The sequence below is a fragment of the Bubalus bubalis genome, chromosome 20 (assembly GCF_019923935.1).
Source record: "Bubalus bubalis isolate 160015118507 breed Murrah chromosome 20, NDDB_SH_1, whole genome shotgun sequence".
Classification (NCBI taxonomy): domain Eukaryota; kingdom Metazoa; phylum Chordata; class Mammalia; order Artiodactyla; family Bovidae; genus Bubalus; species Bubalus bubalis.
The window spans coordinates 53,259,466-53,275,573 of NC_059176.1; the positions used below are offsets into that span (position 1 = coordinate 53,259,466).

General features: G+C 42.2%; 1 protein-coding gene across 2 annotated transcripts in view; it reads right to left on the reverse strand.

Annotated features, from left to right (window-relative positions):
* The window catches only part of AGBL1 (AGBL carboxypeptidase 1), a 935,290-nt gene that overhangs the window by 742,342 nt on the left and 176,840 nt on the right, over window positions 1-16,108 (reverse strand). For both annotated transcript variants that reach the window (XM_006072797.4, XM_045163819.1), the window contains 6 exons: window positions 12,270-12,386; window positions 10,666-11,246; window positions 8,334-8,417; window positions 8,009-8,095; window positions 5,493-5,641; window positions 3,098-3,185 (listed from right to left, as the gene is read on the reverse strand). In XM_006072797.4, the coding sequence (XP_006072859.4) occupies window positions 3,098-3,185; window positions 5,493-5,641; window positions 8,009-8,095; window positions 8,334-8,417; window positions 10,666-11,246; window positions 12,270-12,386 (1,106 nt within the window). The remainder of the gene's footprint in view (window positions 1-3,097; window positions 3,186-5,492; window positions 5,642-8,008; window positions 8,096-8,333; window positions 8,418-10,665; window positions 11,247-12,269; window positions 12,387-16,108) is intronic.

Genomic DNA, 16,108 nt, shown 5'->3' on the forward strand with positions numbered 1-16,108 from the left:
GCTCTGCTTCCTTCTCTTCTGGGCAAATGCTTAGTCCCCTTAAGCTGATGCTTTATCCCCCTCCAAGGAAGAAGCCTCTAGGGGGAGCTATTCCCTCTTCACCCCTACTCCCCAGAGGATGCTGAAAGTTAATGCTTGTCTAGTCTCAGCACCCAACTCCAGTACTCTTGCCTGGAAAATCCCATGGACGGAGGAGCCTGGTAGGCTCCAGTCCATGGGGTCGTTAAGAGTCGGGCACGACTGAGTGACTTCACTTTCACTTTTCACTTTCATGCATTGGAGAAGGAAATGGCAACCCACTCCAGTGTTCTTGCCTGGAGACCCCCAGGGACAGAGGAGCCTAGTGGACTGCTGTCTATGGGGTTGCACAGAGTCGGACATGACTGAGGCAACTTAGCAGCAGCAGCAGCAGCAGTCTCCTACTAAGCTACAGATCCAAGCCTGCTGCAAGCTGGGTTTTTCATGCTTATTTAGGCCGGTCCCACCACTTCATGGGAAATAGATGGGGAAACAGTGGAAACAGTGTCAGACTTTATTTTTCTGGGCTCCAAAATCACTACAGATGGTGACTGCAGCCATGAAATTAAAAGATGCTTACTCCTTGGAAGGAAAGTTATGACCAACCTAGATAGCATATTCAAAAGCAGAGACATTACTTTGCCAACAAAGGTTCGTCTAGTCAAGGCTATGGTTTTTCCTGTGGTCATGTATGGATGTGAGAGTTGGACTGTGAAGAAGAAGGCTGAGCACCAAAGAACTGATGCTTTAGAACTGTGGTGTTGGAGAAGACTCTTGAGAGTCCCTTGGACTGCAAGGAGATCCAACTAGTCCATTCTGAAGGAGATCAGCCCTGGGATTTATTTGGAAGGAATGATGCTAAAGCTGAAACTCCAGTACTTTGGCCACCTCGTGCGAAGAATTGACTCATTGGAAAAGACTCTGATGCTGGGAGGGATTGGGGGCAGGAGGAGAAGGGGACGACAGAGGATGAGATGGCTGGATGGCATCACTGACTCGATGGATGTGAGTCTGAGTGAACTCCGGGAGTTGGTGATGGACAGGGAAGCCTGGCGTGCTGCGATTCATGGGGTTGCAAAGAGTCCGACACGACTGAGCGACTGATCTGATCTGATCTGATCTGATTTAAGGACACTTAAAAGTTATTCCTTTCTAAAACTTTTCATATATTTATGTATTTTATTGGCTTTTTATTTTTCAGACCCCTGTGCTGGGTCTTCATTGCTGCCTGGGTTTTCTCTATTTGCGATGTGCAGGCTTCTCACTGCGGTGGCTTTTCCTGTGGCAGAGTACAGGCTCTAGGGCAGGTAGGCTTCAGTAGTTGTGGCATGCAGTCTCAGTTCCCCCATGGGACGTGGGATCTTCTTGGACAAGGGATTGAACCCGTGTTCCTTGCATTGGCAGGTGGACTCTTAACTACTGGACCACCAGGGAAGTCTAAAGTTATTCTTGATACACCAACATCCAAATTTATCTTTCATTATTTTCCACTGCAGCTATGGCTCCTATCACCGTAAGGTGATTTTAGTCTCAGTCTCTGTAGACCATAAAAATATCCTAAGAGTCTGTAGCTAGGTGGGCAAGAAAGTAACTGCTATGGAAAATAAATAAAAGTGTATGATTTTGCTATTGTTCTGAAGAATATAAGGAAAATACTAGCCTACCCAGGTCCATATTCTAATACATGCAAGACTGAAGGCTGTCGACTCTTTTATTATTAATATAAACTGTTAGCCCAGCTCTGTGCCTTATAGACTGTCCTTGCTTTGTGGTGATGTTTGCCCTTATGTCTGATAGAGTAATAAGGCTTTAGACCTTCCTCTCTGACAACGCTCCCATCCTCACAGTCTCAAAAACCAAGAGGCATAAGCATTTTTCACTCTCTTTCTTTTTGATATTTATAACAATCCTAAACTCTCCAATGCCTGATAATATTCTCCAGGGCCCCTTGTCATCTCAGAAACAGATACAACTTACTTTATCCCAGAAAATAGGTAGTAGCCTATCAATTTTTACAAGAAACTAGCAATGAGCTAGTTTTAATGGAGAAGGAAATGGCAACCCACTCTAGTATTCTTGCCTGGAGAATCCCAGGGACGGGGGAGCCTGGTGGGCTGCCATCTATGGGGTCGCACGGAGTTGGGCACGACTGAAGCAACTTAGCAGCAGCAGCAGCAGCAATGAGCTAATAATTAATTACATCACTTCTACCTGTCTGCAATTCCTATCTCTCTTTTTTTTTTTTTTTTTTTGTCTTATGAATTTCTATTTTATTTTCTATCAAAGGAAACTGCACAAATAAGCAATTCATGGGCCTGGAATGAATTTGTTTTATCAAAATACATGGATAATTCAAATTTCATTACAACTTTACAGGATAAATTGATGAAACTGGCTACTGATCAAGAGTTGAAGATGAATTCTGAAAATACTTTTCTCTTTTACTTTTTTCCAAAACGCTATTTGCTGTGGAGGAATAGTTACTCAAGTGTGTTTGTCACATATTCACGCTTACCTACTTTGGAAAACTGAACTGCAGGATGGATAAGAATAAGCCAGAATATCCGAGACATTTTTGTTCACTGAGACAAATGGAAATAGGAAAGAAACTGAAGGCTGATGCGCTAGTCCTAGGTTGAGTCTGTATCCAACCACAAGGTCTAACGGTTTTGATGTGTTTAAATAAGAATAAATGACTTTTCACAAAACCAAAAGATATTTCTTGTGGTCTACTGTGGGTGTCATTTAACATGCTTATGCTTCTGAAAGACACAACATTTGTCATTGATAGGGTGATGAGTAAACCAGAAAAGCACAGATTGATCAGGTTTATAAGATTAAAATGGAGAAGCAGGAAGGACTTCCCTGGTGGTCCAGTGGCTAAGACTCCATGCTCCCAATGTAGGGAGCCCAGGTTCAGTCCCTGGTCAGGGAACTAGATCCTGTATGCCACAACTAAGACCTGTCACGGAGAAATTAATAAATAGCAAATAAATATTTTTAAAGACATTTTTTAGAATGGAGAAGTAGGAAGTTGAGAGAGAATGAAAGAGCAAGGGAAGCTAACAGTCTAACTTACTTGTAATAACAGATGTCGTAGCCTGTCCGTACCCAGGTGGGCTTGCCAAGAAGAGCCTCCTTCATGGAATACAGAGTCAGCTGCATCCCTACACAAAATAAAGGCAGGATTAATCCATGAGGGGGGAAAAAAGGAAAGGAGAGTTGTGGTAGGCTGAATAACAGCCCTGGAACATACCCAGATCTTGGGCCTTCCCTGGCAGTCCAGTAGTTAAGACTCTGAACTTCCAAATGCAGGGGGTACAAGCTTGATCCTGGGCTTCCCTGGTGGCTCAGACAATAAAGAATATGCTTGCAATGCAGGAGAGCAGGGTTCTATCCCTGAGTCAGAAAGATCTTCTGGAAAATGGAATGGCAACCTATTCCAGTATTCTTGCCTGGAGAATTCCATGGACAGGGGAGCCTGACAGGCTAACCACATGGGTTTGCAAAGAGTCAGACATGACTGAGCGACTAACACTTTCGGAAACTAAGATCTCTCATGTCACACTGTGTGGCCAAAAATAAATAAATATATAAATAAAATAAAATTAGGAGTATCTGAAAAATAAAAAAGATACCCTGGTCTTAACCCTTGGGAGCTGTGTGTTAACCTTCTATGACAAAAGAGACTTTGTGGATATGATTAAATTAAGTATCTTGAGAGGAGGAGATCCTGGTTGTCCCTAAATTCAATCACACATGTCTTTCCAAGAGAGAGGCTGGGAGAGGTTTGAGTTTAGAGGAGAAGCAATGTGACTGAAGCAGAGAGATTTGAAGATGCTCTGACGCTGAAGATGGTGGAAAGGGCCATGAGCCAAGGAATGTGAGGAATACAGCTCTGAAAGCTGGAGAACAAAAATAAATAATCTGCTACACTGTCCAGAGGAAGCCTTCCAACACCTCGACTTAAGCCCAGGGAAACTGATTTGGGACTTGTGGACTTCGGAACTGTAAAAGAATACATTTGTCTTCTTTAAAACCACAAAATATGAGACAACTTATTACAACAGCTACAGCAAGTGAATTCAGGAGTCAAGGATTCCCTTTTCTCTTTCTATACCAGCAAAAGTCTATTTCATCACTGCCAGACAGACGCAACATCCTGTGCTCGAGCCTGGATATGTGGGAATACTTTTTCTTTCCTCAAAGCCACTCAGTGCATCAGTATATGAGCCAACAGTAACAGGCAGAACTTCCAGTTTCTAGACACATTCAAGATAAATATGGGCTCCTAATCACTCTTTGTCCCTTGAATGCCTCCTCTAAAATGGCCACAGGTGTTAGGGAGAATTTAAACGTTCTCCACTGTTTTCTGAGAGTATAAATGAGCGTTGTCCCGTTGAATTGTGCTGTTTGCCTGTCTGGCACAAACAGAGCAATGCGTGTGCTCCTGGGGGGTTCACGAGCTGGAGAGAAGGGATAAGTGAGAGGGTTCACTGACTTCAAAAAGTTCAAGCTGAGACAGGGAGGCAGGTAGTTGTGAAAAGTTACGTGAGGTACAATAAGTCCCCTACATATAGACGAATTCTGTTTCAAGAGAGCATTCCTAAGTCCAATTTGTTCATAAGTCCAATAAGTTAGCCTAAGTACCCAACTACCATCATCAATTATATAGTACTGTACTGTAATAGGTTTATGATACTTTGCACACAAATTACACATAGCACAGACAAATCTTCTTTTTTTTTTTAATTTTAATCTCATAAGCAGTACCTTGAAAAGTACAGTAATACAGTACAATAGCTGGCATACAGGGGCTGGAATCAAGTGAACAGGCCAGAAGAGTTACTGATGGAGGAGGGAGAGAAGGTGGGAGATGGTAGAGCTGAAGGATTGTCAGCAATAGGAGATGGAGGTCAAGCTGCAATGTCACTCATACTTAATATTGATGGCATAGGTTCTGATTCCTTGCTAGATTCAGTTCTATCTACTCTCTTGAAAAAAAATAAAAAATGATCCAGTGATTCCTGGATTGTCATGTACCAGCTACATCACCACTGTTTTACACTTGCTTCCACTCATCATGGGCTTGAGATAAAGATACTGCGGACAGTACACAAAAGAACAACTATTTATATAGGATACATGGGGGTGACAATGTACACCACACATGTGAACTAACTTAAGTGACTGGATGTGCAAATGCACGTTTACATCTTGGAAAGTTTGCAACTTAAAGGTTCATATGCAGGGGACTTCCTTTAGTTACATTGCATGGCAGAAGGAGACTTTCCCATTCCCCTCCCACAGTGGAAATGTGCTCTAGGTTGGCGGCTTTCTTGCCATTTAGCTTAACCAAAACATACCATCCCAACTTCAAACCCTATGCAACCCAAGCAGAGCTTGGTCCAACACTCAAAAGTGACATCATTTTTGGTATTGTTGTGAAAGTCTCTCTCCCTGAGTGCACATACCGTAATTGAACTGGCTGTTGGGCTTCTCACAGTTGATGATGTTGAAGCGGTAGGGGGCAGCGGCCCTCATACCGCTCACCTTGAAGTAGAACCACTGCTGGTGCTGCGTGCTATTCACATCAGCATTGACCAGTAAGTCATACTCAAACCTGCAAAGGCAGAAGCAAAATGGGTGGGTTAAAAGCCTTCAAGAGAACTTCCAACAATGAGGAATCCACACATCTCAGGTTCTGGATGACAGATCTAAGACCCAGGATCTTAGTTGGCTGGTAAGCTTTAGTTTTCATCCTTGTCTCACAATTTTGGACACGGGCTCTAGAAATTTAAAGACAGGGAAGCAGTATCCTGGTATTAAAGGAGTCAGTTATACAATTAGAGCACATCTTTTTATTAAACAGTAATAAAGCTTCAAGTAGTCATGTACGGATGTCAGACTTGGACCATAAAGGAGGCTGAGTGCCAAAGAATTGATGCTTTTGAATTGTGGTGATGGAGAAAACCCTTGAGAGTCCCTTGAACTGCAAGGAGATCAAGCAAACCCTACAGACATGAATTTGAGCAAACTCCAGGAGATAGTGGAGGACAGAGGAGCCTGGCGTGCTGCAGTCCTTTGGGTCACAAAGACCCAGACGTGACTTAGCAACTGAACGATGACAGTAACAATGAAGTGTCTATCCAGGTTGAAAGACAGAAGTGTGCTATATTCCAGAGAAAAATGTGGTCACATCTGGTCGGATATGCCATCACTATCTGATGCTAGACATGACTTTTGAGCATCGGTCTCCTCATATGAAAATTAGAAATAGTGTCTAAACTTGCAGTACTGTTTGTAAAGATTAAGTAGAATCAGATCAGATCAGATCAGTCGCTGTCGTGTCCGACTCTTTGCAACCCCATGAATCGCAGCACGCCAGGCCTCCCTGTCCATCACCAACTCCCGGAGTTCACTCAGACTCATGTCCATCGAGTCAGTGATGCCATCCAGCCATTTCATCCTCTGTCATTCCCTTCTCCTCCTGCCCCCAATCCCTCCCAGCATCAGAGTCTTTTCCAATGAGTCAACTCTCTGCATGAGATGGCCAAAGTACTGGAGTTTCAGCTTTAGCATCATTCCTTCCAAAGAAATCCCAGGGCTGATCTCCTTCAGAATGGACTGGTTGGATCTCCTTGCAGTCCAAGGGACTCTCAAGAGTCTTCTCCAACACCACAGTTGAAAAGCATCCATTCTTCGGCACTCAGCCTTCTTCACAGTCCAACTCTCACATCCATACATGACCACAGGAAAAACCATAGCCTTGACTAGATGGACCTTTAGAATAGCATATGTAAATCCCCATCAGGGCAACAAACATGAATTAGACTAGTAATGAAGGATCTGCGTGTTTGCCCCCCCCCTTTTTAATTAATTTAGCTTGTATGCACTAAAGTATACAAATCTTAAATGTACAACTCAATGAGTTTAAACAAATTCATCTGGACACACCTGTCTGATAGTTCACTGGATCAATATGTAGAACAGTTCCTGCACCCCAGAAAGTCCTTATGTGTCTCCACCCTGTCACTATGTCTCCAAAAACTATTTTTTGAGCTTTAGCAATGAAATTGGCAATGCAGTTTTAACTTAATATTATCATCAGGTTACTTTGTTTTCAAAAAGTCTTATCCCTGCCCCTTGACACACTCTTTTTCATAGAATTGAGCTTTATTCTAAGATAAAGTCACAATAGGGTTTGAAGCAGGGGGAGGACTTGAATCAGATTTTTTTTTTCTTTCAAGCACCCAGTCTTGTTAAGCAAGTAATCAAAGTCAGTATCACCAACAGTAAAACAAAATAACACTGTGTCCTTGCTATTTTATGACATCAGGAAAAGGCAATGTAAAATCATCACCAGTGTAAAATTGTTGCCAAAATAAATGTTTCTCCAGAATCTAATCATGAAGCAGGAAACAGATTCTGGGTGTGGGTCCTTTACTCTGAGTTTTTAAAAACGGCAGTGTCAGTGTCATGAAAGGCCATAAAAAGATGATGAAGTGAAGAGTTCTAGATTAATGTAAGTGCCAAGTACGTGGTCTTTGATAGAGTTCTGGAATTTAAAAAAAGAAAAAAAAAAAAAGCCATAAAGGTATTTGTGACATTTGGGGAAATTTGTGTATAGACACTATCATTACATGATCTGTGAGTTGCATGTGGGATCTTCCCAGACCAGGGATCAAACCCACAAGTCCCTGCATTGGCAGGTGGATTCTTAATCACCAGACCACCTGAGAAGTCAAAGTCCCCACTTTCTTGACATCAGCTAATGAGTTCCCTGGTGTGTTGGTAAACATTTAACAATCAACTGTTAGGAAAATAAAAAAACCTTCACATGCTGGGCAGTTTGTATATTGTAAATGCTCCCACCATGATAGATTTCAAACTATCAATGTGAGGTCCCTGAAAACAGAGGACGGGACAGATAGTTGCAAAATGCTGGCTTGAGCTGCCAGGACCTACCCCTGCAGCTTTCCTTACTTACTCACGCACTTGGATGGCTTTGCGAAGATTTCCGGACTCAAACGCGGAGAAGAACTGCAAGCAGTCAGAAGCAGAATTTTGCAAAGGCCTGAAATGAATTAAAGAACCTATTATTATAGGAGTAACTGCTATTCTTAGACACAGTTTGACATTTCTTAGAGATAAGCTTTATCTTACAGATCTTTAACATGAATTTTCACTATGATGTTTTCAGGAGAAGGAATGGATTACTAACTTAAAATATTCGTATTCACATGCCATTAAAAGGTTATTCAATATGCTCACCACCCCTCACCCTCGCTCCACTGATGTTCAGGACCACCTACCAAGGCTCATCTAAACTGAAGACAACCTTATTTATAATATCACTTGGCTGGATGAGTCTCCGGACATCCTCAAGTATCTTGATCCTGGAGAGGAAAATTGGAAACATTTTAAGGGTTGGCCCTCACTCCTTACCCCATTCATCCTATGTCATGTGAAAAGCACTTTGGGAGTCATCAGTGAATTATGAAAGAAAAATGCAATAATACCCCAACCTTCAGCTGAATGAGTACAAAAAGCAGTATGCCTCCTTCCCTTCCTTCATTACCAAACAATAAAACTGCACCGAGCAGTAGGAATGTACGAAGCTGTGATGCCAGATTGTGGTTTTAGGAGAACTGTCTATTTGAAGGAGGGTTTTGTCAAGAGCATTCGGGCTGAAGGACTCTGAGAGCTTCTGGCTGTGGGAATAAGAGGGTCCTTTGCACTAAGACAGGAGACATCAGGGTTGCTGACTGTTAGCCTCCTCAAGGGAGGTGCCAGTAAGGCCTTAAACTTTTGTATCATTTATACTCCTTGGTTCTGTTCGCTCCAAAAGATTATGTCTAAGAAACATCTTTTGTCTAAGAAACAGCAAAGTGTGCTCAGTCAAATCTGACTCTTTACAGCCCCATGGACTGTAGCCCGCCAGGCTCCACTGTCCATAGAAGTCTCCAGGCAAAAACACTGGAATAGGTTGCCATTTCCTCTTCCAGGGGATCTTCCTGACCCAGGGATCAAACCCACGTCTCCTGTGTCTCCTGCACTGGCAGGTGGATTCTTTACCACTGTGCCATCTGAGAAGCCCAAGAAACAGTAATATCTGGGAGATTGAAGTACAAGAAAAAAGGATACCTAAGAATCTTTCAGATTCCCTCCCTAAATTTCCATTCCAGGTCTCTGTGGTAGGGAGCGGTAGGAGAAGAGGAAGGATATGTCAACACGAGGCTTGAATTCAGGGGAAAGTGTCCTGGCCAGGGGGGTGTGGAGGTGAGCCAGCCCCTGCAGTGGGTCTCCCGGGAAACAGAGCATTTAGGTAAGGTCAGAGACGAGAGGTCAGAGAGGTCAGAGACGTCAGCCAAAAGACCAAGTAGGAGCACTTATTTCTTGGGCTCCACCATCAATTTGCTGATGAACTTGAATATAAGTTAACAAAACTTACTGCTACGCACCCTTTACTGCATAGACTTAATGCATATATACTCAATTTTTTTCCACAAAGATGGGTTTTTTCCCCTCGGCTTTAGTAACTTTCTTTTTAATCTCACTAGGCCATTCCCAAGGCTAACTCCCTTCCATGCATGCTGGGAATAATCCATCACCCAAAGATGGAAGATGCATTTTTTCCTTACAATCCTCAGTGATGCAGCCAAACTATTCCCCAAGCTAAGTCAGGTTCTGTAAGGTTGAGGCTGTTGCATGGAGGTCTACCACATCCTCGAATCGAGAGATCAGACTCCAATTTGCACTGAATGAGAAAAGTGAAAGTGAAATCACTTAGTCGTGTCCGACTCTGCGACCCGTGGACTGTAGCCCACGAAGCTCCTCCATCCATGGGATTCTCTAGGCAAGAATACTGGAGTGGGTTGCCATTTCCTTCTCCACTGAATGAGAAAAGTGACCCCAAATAATCCACACTTGTTTGTTTGTTTGTTTTCCTGAGGAACTTCCTTTAGGGAATGATCCCAGTGTTTGGTGGAAATAGATAATCTTTTCCTTTTGTAGGATTTGCAATGGACAGGAGCTAAGCAGTTGCATTTGAATCATCTAAGAAACTCATTTTGCAGACACACATCCACTACCTGGAGGAGGGCACAGCAACCAACTCCAGTATTATTGCCTGGAGAACCTCATGGAGAAAGGAGCCTGGTGGGTCACAAAGAGTCGGACACAGCTGAATAACCAACACTTTCACTTTAAGGTCTACCACTCTATACTTGGTTCTGAAATGTCCTAGTAGAGAGACAAGCTTGTATATTTGGCAAAAATGTTCTTAAGGGTCGTGAGGTTTTTTTAATTTCTTTTTTTCATGTGGACTATTTTTAAAGTCTTTATTGAATTTGTTACAACATTGCTTCTGTTTTTATGCTTTAGTGTTTTGGCATGCAGGAGCTTAGCTCCCAGACCAGGGATTGAATCAGCACCCCCTGCATTGGAAGGTAAAGTCCTAACCACTGGACCATCAAGGAAGCTTGTCCTTAAGGGTTTTCAGATGCTCCTGACTAATGTTCATTTTTTTAAAGATAACAGAACTATCTGCACCAACCATTCCACCTACAAAAATATTTACTAAAGAAGCAAAAAAAAAAAAAACAAAAAAAAAACACATAGCTCCCAAGTTAGTAACACCATCACCTTTGGACTCCACATTTACGTTGCAACATAGGCTGGGCAGAGAGAGGTGGACAATGTCCCCAGAAATCAGGAAATGCCATCATGCTGAAGTCAGCCACAGATCTGGTTCTCCTGGCTTTGGCCATATAAAGATAGGGGTCATGGAAGACCACAGGCTTCAGATGTGTCTGCAGGAGCTGATCTATGAATTCGGCAGTTTCTCTAGTCTTAGTGGAATTGGAAAAGGAAGCACCTATCCTTGGGCAGGAAATCGCATCCATATCCCAAGCATCCTCACGGAAGGATGCCTGAATGTCTGAGACGTCACTTCCAGAAGAACCTATCCCAGGACCATTAGAGTGTACATTTCGGTATGAATTCATCCCAGCTCCTCTTTTGGAAGTTAGATGTATGCTGGACCTCCCCATCTTCACCCTGCTCAGAAGAGAGGTTTGGACCGGGACTTCTTTTTCTTGTCCCCCGGAGATTTGGTCCTTATTCAAGCAAAGCCCCTTTGGGGAGGCAGCAGTTGGAATGTGATGGTGATTGGCATACTCAGTCTCATCAGAATTCAGATCATCTCCAGGCTTGGACTCCAGTTCCTTCAGGTTAAAAGGAGAAAAGAATATGTCATTGTTTCCTTCCAACAGAGAATGCAATCCGATCCCTGTCCTTACTCTCTGGGCACAGAGCTAAGCATAAATCCTGTCAACTGGAAAGCTTTTTCCAAGGTCAGTCAATGAAAGTCTAAGCTTCAAGAGTCATAGAAATGGTAGAATCCTAGCAACTCGCATTTGGAAGGGGCATTCAGTGGGCCTAGTACAGTTCTACATGAATGCCTCCTGAGACACCTCAAGCATTTACAGTCTAGGCAAACAACTCACTTACAGAAGCTTCCTTGCATCCCAAGCTGCTTCTTTGCATTTGTGGGTGATTTTGATTATTTTTAAGATATTATTTCTTACATTTAACTAAAATTTCCTTCCCTGAAACTTTTACCCACTGATCCCCTTCTGCTTTCTAGAGCAAAATGCAGTATGTTAACTCTCTTCTATAAGTGACTTAGCTTATACTCTTAGAAGTAGCTAAATTCATGCTTTATTAAGAATCATAAGAAAAGAATGGAGGTCCAAAAGTAGGTCTAAAATTAGGTGGGAACAGCACTAGCAGCAGCAACTAGTCACTGAACTGACTTCACTAGGTATAAGGTTCTTGATTTGTATCCACTAACAAAGAAACCCTAGAATCAGGCTGGGCACCTTCAGAAAGCCAAGGAGTACAACCTTTCCATTTTGACAAGGGGACAGTTAAATCACCAAGATTTTCACTGCTTATCAGTGCGTGGGGGTAGGCACCTTGCCCACCAGACAACAGGCTGCAATGTGAGCCTTCATCCTATTTCCTTCCTAGGTCCCGGTGCCACACTGTAGAACCCTTGCATGCATCTGTGGCTCTGCCACCTTCTCACGTTTGTGTTTAGCCTTATGCTTCTCTTTCAGAAAGATCCCAGAAGCAGATTGCTAAAAATGAGTGATGCTTTCCTTGTGGAAACCTGTCTGGCCTCCCAGCGCCAGCAAAGAACCCATGGGCATCACCAAGGAGCAGAACCACAGCTGACACCCTACCTCAAAGCTGCAGGAGAGCTCAAGACACATTTCCTTGTATTGCATTAGCTCTTCTTCAGGCCGGTCAAGACCAGGTTTGGAGCTCAGCTTGTTCACATCTGTTTCCAAGTCATCATCCTGTGATGGAATATTCAAAACATATGTTACCAACAGGCATATGTTTATTCAAAACATATGCCATCCTGAGAAATATCGAGACAAGCTACAGATGTGCTTCTTCAGCATCATGGGCACAGTTCTCTTGCCTCCAAATTATAGGGCTAGCCTAGTCAAGGATAATTTAATATGTAAGATTGTATTTCTTAAATAAAAAGAAAGAAGATAATTTTTGTCAGCACTCATGTCAGTATTTATCAACATTCATCACAAATAAATAATTTATGCAAAATGAGATGAACTGGGTAAACAATATAAAAGAATTGCTTTTATCTCATCACCACTTTCTTCAACATAATTATAATTGTCATCTTTATTCATCTGTCTACCCATTTAAATAATTCTTTTTGCAAACATTTAATGAGCACCAACTATGAAAGGGTACTAGCCTAGGTACTGAGACCCAGAGATAATGGAACAGACCAAGGTCCATGATCCCATAGAACTTACCTTCTAGTGAGAGAAGGAAGACAGGAATTAAGTAAGCAAATGCATGAATAAGGTGACTTCGAACAGTGATAAATGTCATGGGAAGAATGAAAGGGGGTAGAGTGATTATGAGTGAGGCTGGGGTACAAGAAGCTGAGGAAGTCACATTTTAACTAGACCTAAATGATCATAAGGGCTAACTAGGCAAAGACTTGAGGAAAGGAATTACTAACCAAAAAAAAAATACAAAAACAGCTTAAATTTGCTTATAGAAAGAAGGTGGCCAAACCTATACACGCACATACAGAACAAGAACATTTATGAATGTATAACTGAATCACTTTGCTGTACATGAGAAATTAACACCACATGATAAATCAACTATACTTCAATAAAATATTTTTTTAAAAACTTTTACATAGAAAGAAGGTGGTTGAAGCGTAAAGTGTAAGAGGAAGCCTGGAGGAGTCAAGATGATGCTGGAACTCCCAGGCTTTGAGGAGGAGGTTGTAACCTCTGGCTACACCTTTATCTCTTTGTACATCAAAAAGTTTACCAAGTCACCACCAGCCATTTCTTCATTGGACTGAATAATCCCAGACCCTTTACTTCTTCTTCTAGATCATCATTTCATAATAGTTTTATAGCGATGGTGACTCTCCTCCAAACACTTCTCTATTTCCAAAGGTTCTAGATTCATACGGAGAAAGGACATCAAGAATCAGTTTAATCTCTTCATCTCTCTGTGCTTCTTCTAGATCAAATTTCCCTAATAAAATGGGGTGGCGGGGGGGAGTGCAGATTCTACCCTATAGTTTAGGAGTCTATTTTGTTAGTTAAGGAAAAATCTGAGAGTCCTGAGAGTCTGGATTATTCTTCCCTAAATCAAATAAATTGTGAAAATAAATGTTTATATTCCTGATTCAGGGGATAAAAATGCAATATTTCATCCATCTTCTGCAATTTCCCTCCAAACTTTAAATTAAAAGAAATACAGATTCCCATGAGGTTGATATAATGATATTTTCAGACCCAAATTCCTTAGCCTGGTATTAGAGATCCCAACACTTATCCTTTCAGCTTCGTCCATCAGATCCTCCTTGCTTCCACCATCTCTGCTCCAGCCTCAGCCATGCCCTGAGGTGGCACCAATAGAAATGCAACCTGGAAAGCATTGAGAAGCATCTCCCCACCAGCAAGTAAGGCCAGTATGTCTGGTGTGAAGAGTGTTCGGTAGCCCATGAGTTTCAGCCTAACTAGGTGATCTACTTAGCATTAGAGCAGAAGTTAGCAATCTATGGATTTCCCAGGTGGTGCTACTGATAAAGAACCCACCTGCCAATGCAGGAGACATAAGAGATGCAGGTTCAATTCCCTGAGACAGGAAGATCCCCTGAAAGAGGGCATGGGAACCAACTCCAGCATTCTTGCCTGGAGAACCCCATGGGGAGAGGAGCCTGGCGGGCTATGGTACATAGGGTCGCAACTGATGACCACAACTAATCACAATTATGTACATAGGTCACGACTGATGACCCACTGCTTGCTTGTGTAAATAAAGTTTTATTGTAACAGAACCATGCCCATTCATTGATATATTGTCTATGATGCCTTTCTCAGTGTGATAGTAAAGTGGAGTACTTGTAAGAGACCATTACTTTTTAAAAAATATTTATTTATTTATTTGGCTTTACCAGCTCTTAGTTGCAGCATGTGGGATCTAGTTCCCTGATCAACCAAGGATCAAACCTTGGCCCGCTGCATTGGGAGCTTGGAGTCTTAGCTACTGGACCACCAGGGAATTCCCCCAGAGATCCCTTCTAGTCTTTAAAGATTGAATCTTGGCCTCTGAATCTCCAGGCATTCAGGCAGGTTGTCAACTCCTTGCATATTTTATAAATACCATTTATATTTATTTATCAGTAGACCAACTTCTCTGCACTCACAGCAACCCAGACAAGCTTCATCATTTAGGGATTCTGGAACCCATACAACCCAGATAAGGTCCTTCTTCCTCAGACTGGACCTTTCCAATACTGACTTTGGCCAGCATTAGATTTGAGTTCAACACCCTTTTGAAGGGACTAATTTGAACTCTGGCAGAGACAATCCCCAAGTTGACCAGACTGATTTCTTTGAAGATAAAAATTGTGTCTCATTTGCTTTTGTATCACAATATCATCCCCAAGATGCAGGGATGCATGAGAGAGCATTTTGTAAATCATGCTCTTTGGAGAGACTACTCAGGTGAAGAATTAGAAGGAAACTAAGGACACTAGTATTTTTAAAGAGTAAAGGTATTTTCTTTTAAATATCTTTGGTAACTGAAAAATAGAACTTAAGATGTTTCTACATAGAATGTTTTCATATAACTTCAGCTTCATGCCTTTATATTTTTCTGAAAAGCTAATGAGTATCCAGATATATACTCCCTCAGTTCTCTCTGAGAAGCCTGTGAGGGGACTCTGTGTCACCAAGTGAGGGGACTAAGGAAGCAGCAGTTCCATATACCACAGAATGGGTGCTAATTATGACTTCCACTTGGCAAGTTGAGACTGCTCGTTACTTCTCCATTACAGCTAGCAGCCTTTCAAAAATGTAACACTCACGTTGGCTTTGATTAGAAGGTAAAGGTGTATTCTCATTGCAGGAGAAAATTTTGAGGCCTTATTTGGAATATCACCAAGTCTTTCACAGTTGTGTTTTTCTTTAGCAGTTAACTTTTTTTAAACAAATAGATAAGATTCAGGGTCATAAATACATAGAATGTACTTGGTTACTTAGAATTTGGTTAAGGTGAATTTTGGAGAACAGAAAATAGGTTTTGGGGTCTCACTCCCCTGGTGGCTCAGAGGTTAAAGCGTCTTCCTGCAATGCAGGAGACCTGGGTTCGATCCCTGGGTCGGGAAGATCCCCTGGAAAAGGAAATGGCAACCCACTCCAGTACTCTTGCCTGGAGAATCCCATGGATGGAGGAGCCTGGTGGGCTACAGTCCATGGGGTTGCAAAGAGTCGGACACGACTGAGCGAATCCTTAGTACTTAGTAGTAGTATCATCCCTAAGAACTTAGCATGCTGCTGCACACACGAATCATATCCAAGAAAATATCTGAAAGAAATAAAAAGTTTAAGAGGAGGAAAAAAAGGAAGGAAGAGCTTGAATTCATACATCTGTACATCCTCTTCTCCAGGGTCTATCTAAATCTAATGTTTATTTTCATGAAGGAAAAATCATGGCCAATTCCCAGTTGATA